At 38.5% G+C, this 14706-nt stretch overlaps 1 protein-coding gene across 13 annotated transcripts in view; it reads right to left on the bottom strand.

Moving 5' to 3' along the window:
- Window positions 1-14706, bottom strand: part of CCDC88A (coiled-coil domain containing 88A) — a 66624-nt gene that overhangs the window by 51078 nt on the left and 840 nt on the right. For all 13 annotated transcript variants that reach the window (XR_010719897.1, XR_010719898.1, XM_066177918.1 and 10 more), the window contains exon 2: window positions 14508-14608. Coding sequence is in view for 11 of the 13 variants with exons in the window: in XM_066177918.1 (XP_066034015.1) it covers window positions 14508-14608 (101 nt within the window). In the remaining 2 variants the exon portion in view is untranslated. The remainder of the gene's footprint in view (window positions 1-14507; window positions 14609-14706) is intronic.

Here is a 14706-nt window from a genome sequence, read left to right as displayed (position 1 = left end):
TCTTGTTTGCCACCAATGCAGCCTGAAACTGGGAGAACCCACCACAACTCCCAGGGAATAGGTCTGACAGGAAAGTTTTTATGGCTATACGATGGTATTTTACTACCATGAGGCACAAGGAACAAAACGTAATTTTTGACTTTTAGAATGATGATGAATATGAAACACATCGTGCTAACACACACTAAACTGTTTTAAATATCTTTACAGATTGCTGAAACGTGTCAACAAAAATATTATTAACTGGAGTTTTTGTCATGTACTGTCATATACTACCAGATTTTTCTCTGGTTTGTCTTGGCTTCAGGGAGGAAATCAATCACTTTTTCCTTCACAAAGCAGAAAGAATCTGAGGAAATGCAGATGAATCACCCTTTTTCAATACCTCGTAACACACAGGACAGCACGACAACCAGTCACTGGGATTTCTCATGAAAAACCATCCAGAAGCAAAGCACCCCCTCATAACGCTATCTGAAATGTTGAAAGAATTCCTAAGGGATGGCCAATGTGAAGTTTCTCACTTTTACAGATTCTTGACACAGCTGCACAATGCAACTTTTGATATTTAATGGTATTATTGTATTGTTTGATGTTATTATTATTATCAGATAAATGAGAGCTGGCTGGGACGCTGCATTCAGAAACAAACTACGAACTCTTCCCTGTCAAACTAGGGCTCCCTGCAGGGATATGTGTCTGCTGGCTCTGGTTTTATTCAACATTGTCATTAATGATTTAAACAATGGAATACCGAATACACTTTCCACAACAGCCACTGGCGAACTTTAGGAGAAAAAAACCCAAAGAACAACCTTCAAAAAATACTATGGTAATGGAGAATGATCCTGGTAACGTGCAAAGTAATGGAATTCAATTAACTCACAGGCACAGGATTAGAGTCAGAAGCAAATGCAGAGAGAGGAGTTATTTGCTATAAAACAAAAATGACCTGAATATTGTGGTATCATGTCTTACTCTGATGCAATTTATCCCTTTCATTGGTAGTTTCACATACTCTTGGCACAAAACTTACATATTTTTCATTTATAAGTGTTGCCTACACAAGCTTTACTTGCCTTTTACAGCTCACTTAACTTTTAGCATATTAGGGTTTTTTTAATATATATTTATGTTTTTTCTTCAGTTTATTGCTATCAGCATTTCCTGGCAAGTAAGCACAAATAGAAATAATAGAAAAAACACTGCTCGGAAAGGAAGTCAGGTCATATAAAAAATGCACCTCCAACACACAGACATTAAAAAAAAAAAAAAAGCAGTAGGCACAGTATCTTTTTTTCTGCATTTATTATTATAAATCTAGGAAAATTAGGACGGGGTAATTGCCTCATTCCTAAATGCTCATCACCATGTTCCTAAAAATATTATAAACTAAAAATACGTTTTTGAACATATTAGCCAAACCATGTGACTAAGATGTGACCTTGGGTTTATTAGTTCAGCCAACCTGTAGCCGTAAAAGCAACTAAAGGGTCTAAAAATAATTATGCTTTGCAGATGCACAGAACTGGACTCCTTTCCACACTGAATTCATTCAAATTTGTTAAAATCAGAAGAGAAAATCCACAATAAATCCTGCTGACCTACAGAGATCAGCTGAAGTCTCCTATTTCTATATGCATATCTCCAAAAGGCCGATTTGGGCCCTAATCTTCATGTTTAATCTTAATGACCATGGGATTATCTCTGGGCTTTTTCATCATCTTCAGCAGCATTTCTACAGCCACACATTTCAGATGCCTCTCCCTTTAGAACACTCAAAACAGGGCACAGGGGTTTCCTGAATATTGTGCCAGCTCTTATTTTAGCATCAACACCAAAATTAGTGTGCAACCACAAGAACTCAAAACATAAATGTCATAAAAGCTCAAGATTTCCATTTTCTCATCTCCAAAGCTGTATTAGTATATTGAGATTGATCCTGGATGAACAAAAACTTTAACATTTGCATAGCACTGGATCTTCATGACACCAGGGGATCAGCCCAGCCAGCAGGAAAGGTTTGGGCTGCTTTAACAACCTCACCTCCCTCTATGACAAGCTGACCTGCTTAGTGCCAAAATGATTCATTCCTGTAGCTTAAAACAGAAAGTTGGGTGGTTTGTTTTTTTGTCATTTTTGTTTGTTCGTTTGTTTTTTGTTTTGGTTTGGCTTTTTGTTGTTGTCTTAAATTATAGGAAGCTGTTTACTGAGATTGGGAATTTTTGCTGGGAAAACTTGGGCCACAGATGTGCTCTGGAACTGTATTTTTACCACTTGAAAAAACTCCACTGTCCAGTTTCAAGATGCTTTGCTAGTGAAGTCGATCAACAATTAAAATGAAAACATCAGCCCTGGGACAACCTGGTGCACAAAAATTTTTATTTTAGTAATTTTAAAATTTTCCAAAGGATTATGGCAAAGGGTCCAAGAGAAAAACCAAACTCCAAGTTCCCTTAATATTTTTCAGCAGCACTTAAAAGTAGGTAGTGGTAACTAGAAGTTTAACCCACTGTTTTTCAAGTTCAATAAAAGCAAGGTAGTGAGATATCAGTACTAACACTACTAATCTCTACCAATCACTTTAAATTTAATTAAACATGTACCCTCAGTAACTCACTATTGGTAGTAGATTCCTTTTTCTGTTTTTTTTGGTAATGAATATTCTCTTGGCTCATTATTCTTCAACCATGGGAGATCAGTTGTCTTTGACACTCTCAAATAATACATGTTGGCCATGACTAGGATGAATGACACAAAATTGTTTCCAATGCTTCCCAGAGTGAAATTCTGCTCTCAGCACCTTCCAGTGCTAACAGGACTTCACCTCTGTGCTACAGTAATTGAGATCCTTCTAACCACATTATGCCATTAAATGATTATAAACACAGACTGTTTATAGGCCACTTACTAAAAGGACCCCTGTGCTGAAAAGTAAATGTTGAAAACTGAGGGATTCTTCCACCAAGAGGTCTCTGTGCTGGTGTTTATCAGAGATCCCTAATCTTCAGTCACTGATTTGCTTCTACCTTTCAGATTGTGTTAGAACTGTCAGGTTTTGTGTACGGAACAGCCAAGCACAGACCTGACAGATCCCTCCTCACACTCCACTGTTACAAAAGGATCATGATTAGGTCCTTGAACAGGAGATTCCTTATTTAAAAAAAAAAAAAAAAAAAAAATCACAAAAAAAAACCAACAACAAAAACAAATCCACCTTCACTTCCAATACTGATAACCAGCTCACACTTTCACAAAGACTCTGACCTGAATGCTCAGCAGTCTTCTTAATCCACTAAACAGCATTTTAAATATTATTTATTTAGTCAGTATAGTTCATCATCATAAGTATTGATGTCTTAATTTGTCTCTCTTGAAGAGGAAATAATATAGCAAGATGCTGGCTACACATTTCCATTTTATGTTGTTCGTAGAACTATATTTTTCAGGCTGGTCCAAGTCATGGCATACTAAAATTTTTTACTAAGCAGAAAGTCTCATGTGCAACTATTTCTCAATCAGAAAGATAAAATTCGAAACATGAACTGCCAAAACCTTCTAAGAGCATCTTAAAACTCATTTACAGTTCTTGAAAACTATTTTATAAAAGATTTTAATGAAGTCCTTGTACCCATATGTTGAACTGTTGAATTTTTATGACCAGTAAAATGTTTATAATAATTATATTTTTATAAACACAAAACAATTCTGTTTATTAGACTACATTAGGTCCAATGACGCTGAAATAGACTGATGGAAATACAGGATGCAAATTAAATAATTTTGATGATAAAAAGGTCTATTTTAGAACCAGTTTAAGAGACAGCTTTAAAACGCAGCTTTTCAAAACTGTAAGATTCTGGTGGCTACTATAAACATTTTTAAGGCCATCCATGCTCTGAACTGCTCCTTTTATGAGGTGGGGATACTGAGCTGCTTCAGTGGCAAACAGCCCAGCAAAATAGGGCAAATCTGTCTAGAAGTCAATAGGAAGCAGAGCGGTAAAAGATACCCTTAAGCAATTTTACATTTAAGAGCAACCTACTTATGACAAGATACATTAATTTCAATAGCAATAAAACCAGACAGGAGCATCTATCCCAATAATGCATTAGTTTAAACTCCTGATTACAGACAGAACTTCAGTGATTCTGAAATACTACCAGTGGCATGAATCACAGATTGAGACTTCATATAATCAGGGATTATGTGTCTTTAATTTTTCATTGACCAAAAATCTATCAGAAATGGGAATGTGATAGCTTAATGGCCTCATGCTTAAATCTATGCAGACTGCAAATCAGTTGTGTCCTCCCTTGCCATCTGTTCCTTGATGGTACTTAATGATTAAGTCTGGTATCATAACGCACCCTAATTTGAAGTATTCCATTGTTTGAATGTATTTGCTGAGTTCAGTGAAATGCTACCCTGTGGTTTAGCTTACAGCAGCACAGCATTCACTTGTACAAATAAATGCTGCATGCCTAATAAAGTTTCTTTCCTGCAAAGTCCTTTTAACTGGAACGTTGAGGTTCACTCTTGGTATCTGTCAAATATCTCAGTAATTACTGATAACAGAATCTGGGGATAGACTTCAACTAATAAAGCAGCATCTTCATTATTGACTACTGGCAAGAAAATAATAAGCATGCTCAAAATGCGTTTCACAAAGATTTAACACGACAGTGTCCTTTTACTGACAGAACAATAAAAAGTCAAAACAAAACTGGAGAAAAATTGATAATCTTCAAACTACTTAAACATTTGACAGTCTACCTTTAGATTGTACCCTGAAGACTGTTTGAGCAACAACCAATATACAGCTGAAATGGTTGTGTAGTTCTGCAGACATCTGCTTGAACATCTGAAGATATCCCAAACACTGAGATACCCTTTGCCACAAAATCAGTATTAATACTTCAATTTAAGGACACTCTGCTAACTCCACACTTAGAAAGGACTGACTGTGTTTGTGCTAGAAGTTCAACAGCTGTATCCAACGTTTTCTGCGTTGTGATCATGTGAGCTTTAGGAAGCAGGCCTAACATCAAAAGTCGTTTGGCCCTCGCACAAAACCCCACTTCCTAGGATTATGTCCAACATCATAAACTGTTAGGAGGCTGAAGCCCCATGCCTACTTAAAAATAAAAAACAACCAAACCACAACCAACTGGCCTAACCCAGACAGAGTGGCTGGTGGGATCACAGGGAGCACTGCCAAGAACATTTCCGTGGATACTGAGCATGTACAGACAGCTTCCCTCTGCCAGCCTCAGCTCAGCATCAGCGCAGCTCAACTGCTCCCAGGGCAGCTGCTGGTGCCTCAGCAGCCTGGCTGGCACTCCCAGCACAGGAGCTGCCCAGTTCCCCGCGGCAGCAGAGTGCTGGAAGAGCTGCAGCTGTGCCCTGCCCAGTAACCCTGTGTCTCCCTGCTCCAGGGATGGGGACCTGCTGCACTTCACAACCTTTGTGTGGTCCCACCTCAGCGTGAAGAGACATGCTCTCACATCCTCACACTCCCAGGTTTACACGGGAATGTGCCAACAGCCAGGCAAAATCACAGTACATTCAACAGGTCTGCTGACTGGTCTTTAATTCCTTCCTCCCAGGGATAATAAAAAACCAAAACAAAGCCCAGAACAGCCCAGATTTATTTTTGTTCTCTTTTCCCTAACTGCAGTAAGGAAGATGTATGCAGGTGAGTAAAATGCATGAGAAAACAAGAAAGAAGGTAAAACAGTTCACATGTCATTGACTAATCACACTCTTGTGGAAAAGACCAAAAACTCCCCAAATCCCTAAGTTCCAAGTTTATAGAGCAACCACTGTCTTTATCATCAAATAGTATGAAATAACTTAATTACTATTGTTTCACCTTGACCTTGACTGTTCTTTTGCTATCACACTAAAAGGTAGTATGTAAAAAAAATAAAGCTTTCTGCCAAAAATTGAACCTAGTGAGTCACTGCTGACTGCACCAAGTCACCAGGGTGAGCTCCCCACAACAAATCAATGAATGTGGAGCATCCTTTGCTCCACAGCTGGCAAAAGGTAATCTGGCTGCCACCAAATTAACAAGTGTCACTCACAGAAAGGAAAATCCATAGGATTCAGAGCAGCACAGAACACTTAACACACAAACACAGCTAGGTATTAAAAATTTGAGAATTTCTAGAACAAACGTCAACAAGAAAAGCTTTTTTATGGAGGAAAACATGTAAGAACCAGAAAGTCTGACAAACACATTCTACTCCAACAAATCTAAATCTCTTTCAAGGGACATCTTGTTAGTTTGCTCAGTTGGTTTTAGAGGGTTTTTTTAACTACAGAAGGTTTAGCAGGAAATATCATTTGAAAAGGGAGAATTAATCTGCTCTAGTACTTGCACCACACAATTTTCCAAATTAAACCAAACCCAAAAGGTGCCCAAGGATGCAAGAGTGCACAGGCCAAAGGTCAGGAAAGCAAGAAGACGTACATGCCATAGAAGCAAAATTCTGAGTATCATGAAGTCTGAAGTTTTGACTTCTACTTCAAGCATAGTGCGTTATTTTCCCTCTCAGAGGCAACATTTTTTACTTCTGAAATGAATCCAAATTTTCAAGACCTATTCAGTTTGGTACCAACTAACAGAGCAGTTGAGAACTACTTGACTCTGCGATTAACACCTCAAAGCAACTGACCACGAGAACCACCCCCAGTAATCCTGTGACAAGAGTAAGATCAGCTTTACACACAAGCACTGCCAGATCTGCATCACAAGATGCAGCATGACTTGGCACCAAACATCCCAGGGCACAGCAGTCAGGAAATGTTTTCACAGAGCACCTTGGGAGGACCATTCTGCTAACTGTGCAGGTATTAGTTTGGAAGAAATATCAGGCTATGAAAGAAGCAGAATAGGGCCAGCAAGTTGTCATCACTGCCAGGAAGCAGCAAGCAGTACAGAAGAGAAGACAATAAACACTTACTGCCCTGAGCAAATGACATTTGAAGAGCTAACATGCTTTCTAAGACATTTAAAATACTAATATAAGGGAAGATTACTATATAGCATTTAAAAGCACTACACATTTATGCAGTCTTCTTTACTTAAGCTTAAAAAGAAAAACTTTTTAGAGGAGTTCTAACTATCCTAACTAACAGCACCACAGTAGCATGTACTTTGCTTTATTTGATAATTACAGCACTACCAAAAATTATTTCTCTTTTGAAAGACTAGGGAAAACGTGCACTCATTTTACTCTCGACTTTAAACTTGGCTGAAGCTACAAATTCTCAAAAAAGTTCTTACTTCAGAGTCACAACAGCCTGACCAGAGCTAAACACCTCGGTACTTGGCATGAAAAACTACAGGAAATACTGATGTGTGATCAGCCAAGTGAGATGGCACCAAAGCTACACAAATATTGCAGTTTTAGTGACTAGAAAGATCGTCAGTTGTAAAAATTGCACCACACAGATTTCCATGAAATACCCTCAGTTGGAACACCATGACTGTAGCTAATTTCCTTTCTTATGAAGGGGGAAAAAAACCTCTCTCTAAGTAAATTATTAATAATAAAATACATATTTTCATCTTTCTCTACACCCATTTTTAGACTAGTGACAATGTGACATCTGTCTACATGCTCTCATGCATCTCCTGGTTTCTGTATTCTGGTTTTGCCCAGCACACACAATACTCCAAATGTACACAAGTGTATTCCCAAGCTACCAGGAAATTCCAGCAGACACTTTTTGCTCAGGGGCTTATTTAAGAAAAACAAAGATACCACACAGAGAAAAACTAGAGCAAATATTTCCCTGAAGCTTAAACCAAGAGAAAATTCTGTAATAAACCTAAGTGGACTGACTGTCTTCTGTCACTAGAGGGAGGGAGGGAGGGAGGGAGGGAGGGAGGGAGGGAGGCAGGCAGGCAGGAAGGAAGGAAGGAAGGAAGGAAGGAAGGAAGGAAGGAAAGAAGGAAGGAAAGAAGGAAGGAAAGAAGGAAGGAAAGAAGGAAGGAAAGAAGGAAGGAAAGAAGAAAGGAAAGAAGAAAGGAAAGGAAAGAAAGAAAAAGAAAAGAAAGAAAAGAAAGAAAAGAAAGAAAAGAAAGAAAAGAAAGAAAAGAAAGAAAAGAAAGAAAAGAAAGAAAAGAAAGAAAAGAAAGAAAAGAAAGAAAAGAAAGAAAAGAAAGAAAAGAAAGAAAAGAAAGAAAAGAAAGAAAAGAAAGAAAAGAAAGAAAAGAAAGAAAAGAAAGAAAAGAAAGAAAAGAAAGAAAGAAAAGAATGTATTGGAGGGTCTCCAAATGTGCAATACAAAGATTCACTCAACGGCCAGGAATATGGCAGACACCATTTATGAGTTCATCTCTTACAATTTCCCATCCAAAAATACATCAGACAATTTTTGCTTGGGTCAAGCAGTAGCCTTGCTTCAATTCAAAGCCTTGGCATCAATTAATCCCATGAAACGAAAGGGATGCATTTTGCAAACACTGCTCAACAGCAACCGCCTCTGGAGCATCTTTAGGATAAAGACTGGACTCTAAAACAAAGCAAAGAAAGCAAACAAACACAGAGAGTCTCACACAGTTATTCCCAAATAATCTTTTACATGGCTGAAGTCACATGCTCTAACAAAGCAGCATTTTGGAAGTGTCTTGATCCCTAAATAACTACTACCTAGGGAAAAGTGATGCATTATGAAAGACAACAAAGACAACAAACTGCTATTTAGCTTAGAGAAATAAGAGGAACATATGAACAAATACAAAACTTAAAAGACCCTTAACAGAAGAAACAAATAAGGAAAATCTGGTAAATCTCAAATTTTGCATAGGATAAGATGAGCTTGATTTAGCACCCAAAATCTGTTAACTAGGTTAGTTTTCAAAAGAAAGATCAGGGTACAGCACTACTTTGCAAATGTTTGTGGTGGGGAGATCGCCAGACCAACCATGACATGTGAAGCAGCACAGCCTTGCCACTGAAGGGTACAAGCTGATCAACCAGTTGTTTGCAGTTAACTTAAAACTCTGGATTTTACTGCTGCTGTTATTCTCATAGAGTGTTTTGAAACAGCATGTAGAATGTGAAATGCAAAATGCTCTGAAAAAGAAACTGCAAAGCTATAGTGAATGTATGTTCTTTCCTTGTCAGAATGCTTTAAAAGCCGAGACAAGTTATTTTGATATTAGACCTAAGATGGTTATTTATGGAACAGGTTGACAGGCTTAACAGAAACCTCTGTATGTAATAAAAAATAGTTTTTAATTCAGTTTTTATTCCCTGGCCCAAGGAACTAGCCTAGAATAAGGATGGGGTCAGTAGCAGTCTATCAAAAGAAATAAGGAGACAGAGTCAAAGAAAGATAACCAAGATGGCACATGAAGGAGAGAAAAGAAGTGAATGTGTACATTTAAATGAAGGTTAGATGATTTAATTCCTAATCTTCAAGATTTTGCAAGGAAGAAGAGCAAACTGCAGAGCAGTTTCCTGCTCAGAAAAAAATCAGGGTAGCCAGGAAGAAGGAAAGTGGAAATCGGCTGTGGAAAAGGGTACAAAAGCGTAACAAAAACTAGTAAAACAGGGACAATCCAAGATCAAGTACTCCAAGCATTCCATGTTCAACCCATGCATTTTTCCCCTTTATCTATCAAAACCCCAAGCATCTCACAAGTGCAGGTATCAGCCTGTGTCCACCTCACCTGCCCAATTCAGAGCTCACTGCAGGCTCATGATCCCGTCTAAAAGTACTCACCATTACACTAAGAACTACGTTTTCCGCTTCTCTAATCAAAAGGGTTTAATCCCAACACCCTGGTGCACATTGTGCTGGACCATTTATTAAAGAATTTGCTTCTTCACAAAAAAAGTGACTGTTACAAATTCAGCTCTCCTGAAGAAAAATCTCAGCCCTGATGCTGCAGAACTACTCTTAGGAGCAACAACTCTCATGAAGTCCAAGTGACACCTTGCATCTGTGGAAAAACAGACAGAGCACATCTGGGAAGTGTGAACCTATACCATGACGTGATAAAGGTGAGGACTTTATAATATCTGACATTTTTCTAAAATACATGTTCCTACTTCTGCTGCCAACATCACCGATTTCCTTTTCCTCAAAACTGTTTTCCATTTCCCTACTCAGCCAGAGCCTAGCTGAGCCAACTCTCCCTCCTTGGCCTTCCCAAGAAGGAGTTAATTGGGTTGAGGGGCTGCTGCTGCACTCTTTCACACAGCCAGGCAGCTGGCTCCAGCACTGGAGACCGAGTCCAGCTTTCAGGGGAAGATATAGGCAAGCCAGAAGTATGGGCTGGCAAGCTCAACTGCTCGGAAAAAAGCACACAACTGAAGGCTGAGACCTCAGAACAGGAGCCAAGGAAGCTGTCCAGATTCTAGGCACACACCACCGGCATGGTGGGAGGAAAGAGGCAGCCAGTCCACCTGGAAAATTTCATGGTGTGAAAGGCCTGCAGTGGATCCAGTCAGCGAAAAACTCTGGGTGAATGGTAAAAGGGGAAAAACCCAGGAGTATAATAAAAGACTTCATCTTTGAAGCAGTTTTCAGCATGTCTGGATGCAAAGACTGATATGGAAAGTATCACTTAATATATGCAATTAAGACCAAAGTTATAAATGGCACACTGGGATGAAAGCAGCCAGGTTTTCCAGACAGTGGATTAAATTACCTAAGTTCCAGAGTTTGGTTCTGTACATTACCAACTCTGCATACAGTCTGCGTCCAATAGTTCCTTTGAACTAGATTTATTTCCACAAATACAAAGCACAGTAAAATAAAACTATTACAGCTAGAATACTGTTTCAAGTCTTTGTTGCTTGACCAAATATTAATGGTGGTGGTAAATGTAATGAAAGCCCCCAATCTTGTAACTACTTGCAGCTGTCTCTGTATTCAAAGGAACCAGCAAGACTCTTGTCAGTTTGGGAACCACAGCTCATACTAAAAGACTTTCATGATTTCTTACCCAATCCTATTAGAATTCAGTTAACAAGTATCAGAGAACAAGACCTATCAAAAGTGGAAATAAACACCACTCAGAAAATGTGTGTTTATGTAAAAATACTGTGGTTTTTCTTTTTTTATTTTTTTTGATCAGAGGAGTTTATAAACAGTAGTGCTAAGACTACTAAAAAAACCTGAGGTGATGTTAATCAGGTTCTGGAACAGTATCTCCAGGACAACTGAGTATTATTTTACTGCAGTTGTACTTGGGTGTGCAACAGGTGACTAATCCATTGAATTACACTGGTTCACTGATTTCAGTACCATGCACAACAGATTCCACTCAAGCCTATGAGCACTTTATAAATACAGTATTAGAAGCATTATGATACAGAGGTGCAGTGAAGGTATGAAGCATTCCTGGCATGTTCCTCCACCTCCCTGCCATAGCAGAACACCACTGCAGTGATCTCTCATGCTCTGATTTATTTCCAAGAAGCATGACCCCTTTTTTGTATCAAAGAGCACAAAGATAAAGGCTCAGATTTAGAAAGACAGATGGGTTTCTATCCACAAGTATCAGATACTGACTGATCCCAGCAGAAGGTAAGTAACCGGATACTTCTGAAGAATGGGACCTAAATTTAAACAGGAAATTAAAGACATTCTCTCAAGTTAGGAGCTAATACTATAAACACTAGGACTCCCCTTAATTAAAAATAAAATTTAAAAAATAGTATTAATTGGCCTGTAGCATCTCCAGCAAGGAAGAGCCCTTCAGATGTAACTGGACACTGAACAGAATCTGTGCAATTTTCACAGGTGCCAAAACATCCAAAGGTAAAAAACACAAGGAATGTGATGAATTCTCTCATGGATGAGGTACTAATAAACTCAATACTGATAAACCCCACAATCTCAGCACCATCAGCACCCTGCAACCATTCCAATGCTGACACCTCTTTCCCCTGAGTCACCGAAATTGCTGAAAATAAGGTTGATCCAGGAAAGTACAAGGAGAAACAAATGCTGGACTAACAAACTCACTTGTAGATGATGGAGGGCAGGATTAACTCTTTTCTAACTGAACAAAAAACTTTCTCAAACAAAGCCACTTTTTTTTTTTACTGTGTAACTGTTTACAAACCATGCCTAATCCAATATTAACACTCACTTATATGGTCACAGAATTTGTTTTTTTAACATTTGGCAAGAATGAAGTAAGTATTAAAGTGTATGTGCAGCAGGACCACAGCACCTCTAACAGCCCCCACCATAGCTCCTAACCACAGACCACTAGTTCTCATATGAAGTCACTGAGCTTTAAAAACAAACTAAAACAAACAACCAAAAAAAAATTCCCAACACCAACATTCTGAAAAAAACCCTTTTTTTTTTGAAGTCACATGACACAAAATTTTCTGCCACATTTCCTCAATATATGGTAGTAAAAAATTAAAGGAAAATAAGAGAGAAATAAAAATGGAAAACACTGGAAATAATCTGTACTGATGATTCGTTAGAGCCAGATCTTTTAAGTGTTTTTGCAAACGAAGACGCTTAATAGGTGGATATTCAAAGTAAACAGGACTAAAAGTTAACAGAGGTTTCCACAGTGACTTCACTGCAGACAGGACCACACGGCAAAACATGAAACAATTTTCCCCCTATTTCAATCCTGGCACAAAACCCAAAACAAATGGAACATTCCCAAAATATGAACAGAGTTCTAAGAGGGAATTCTAAGCAGTAACCAGCCATGATACATCCCAGTTCTCAAAAGACCTTCCAGTGTAGTGACATATTTTTAAAACGTATTTTATTCATACGCCAATGCTTTTACACACCTCCAGTTTGAGATAGTTTTTACTGTTTTGAATACCAAACTCTTTTTTTTTTAATTTACATCTCCAATGTGTATTTTTTACACACACACACACCTAAAGCTTCCTAAGTACAGTAGGCATGGCATGGGGTCAAGGATGCACAAAGTCACAGCCAAATTCAACACGCAGTGCCTTAGGCATGGGAATGTTCCTTCTCCAGTTTTCCATTTGACATACATGCATCAGGTATCAATTTATACTCAGTATTAAAAAACTGACTGAAAAAAGTTTAAGACTATCTTCTTCAAAATCACCTTGTTCCAGTGCTAAATCTGCCTTCCAGCTGTCAAACTTTTTTATCCCATAGAAGCTCTACATATCAAATGCGTGACCACAGCTGAAAATCTACTTACTTCATGTAATCCAAGAAAAAAAGAAAAAAAGTCGTAAAATAAAAATAGTATTCTTCAGTGAAATGCATCACTTAAAATTCTTATTAAAGTGTGCCAGAATTCACTCAGATTTTTTTTTTTCCAAAAAGTTCCATTCCACCACGTTTTCCAGGTTTTTCAACAACAGACTGAATATTAGAAGTGAATATTTGGGAGTCTTAGTTGTACAAAAGTAAGTGACAAAGAAAATACTGGTTTCAAACGGCTGTGAATTCACACTTGAATGTGGTAAAGTGCTGTTCTTTTGACACAGATTAGTTACACAAGCTGAACACCAAGGGTAAAAACTTTTAAAGCACTAAATATTAATAAAAGCTATAAACAGAGCAAGAGGATGCCCACCCCTGAGCAGCGTTCCTGAGGAACAGCTGCCAACTAAAGCTGCTCACGTACTGATGGATGTATCCAGCCAGCCATAAGTCCACAGCTTTTCATACCTATGTAGAAAATAGATGTATTTCTCTGCAGAGACTCAAAATATCAAAAAAAAGGTATGTAGAAATTTTTGCACTAGTAACACTTCTATGATTATACCACTAGACACCTGACAAGTGTTACTCCCCAGCATGACAGTAAGTGGGCAACATTCCAGTCAAAATGATGATTAACAGAGAGCCACTGTAAAAGATTTTTTTCTGACAACCAGAGTTTTCAACAAACAGTTTATAAACTGATGTAAAAACGTTTCTTCTGTCGGTTATAGCAAGAAAATACTCTACACTCACAATTAAAGCATCAGCTTTAGTGCTCAACTGCTATGTACTGTAATTTGGAAGCATGGAAAATGAAGAGAAAGGAGCTAAAGGGCAGTCGTTCTGCTCAGTGCACAACCCTGTGTGAGTTGCCATCCTTAAGTTGCATGTCACGTGCACTAAGATATGGATTAGAACCTTATTATCCAAGCAAATTTATTCAAAATTTTCTTTATGAGCATGACTTACAGCAGGATGAACCTTTTTTATGTCTCTCAGTGGAAATCTGGGAAACTATTTACAGACAACCCATTTTCCAGTAAGTTCTACAATGATGATTCAGCCTGTATTACACTATACATCCTGCAAATACATTGCTCGGACATTCAGCTGTGCAGAGTCGGGATCTGCCACGATCCCAAGTCTCCTCTTAACTCACCACATGACCGTGTCACGCACAAATAAAAGTAATTTACCAAGGTCAATATGGGGAGAGGGGGAAAAGGATTTTTCGTAAGGCAGCAAAAAAATACAAGAGAAACAAACCAACAAAAAATCACCCCAAGGCAGCGCTTGCCCACACTCACATTTGCAGCATGACTTCGTTCAGATACACTCCATCCACCAGCGCCACATATTCCTCCAGGTTGGTCCCATTTCCTCCAGCCAGCGGTCCGAATGTCTTCACCTGGAACAGAACCAGCAGCAGCACCGTGACACCAACTCCACCTCGCTCCCCTGCCGCAAAGCTCTTCTCAAACAATGAGCAAATAAAACCGGGAACGT

This window comes from Chamaea fasciata, unplaced genomic scaffold, assembly GCF_029207755.1.
Source record: "Chamaea fasciata isolate MVZ Bird 193981 ecotype frontalis unplaced genomic scaffold, bChaFas1.0.hap1 SCAF_3, whole genome shotgun sequence".
Taxonomy (NCBI): Eukaryota; Metazoa; Chordata; class Aves; order Passeriformes; family Sylviidae; genus Chamaea; species Chamaea fasciata.
Note: the sequence above shows the minus strand (reverse complement) of the source record. Positions and strands in the feature narration are given on the sequence as shown.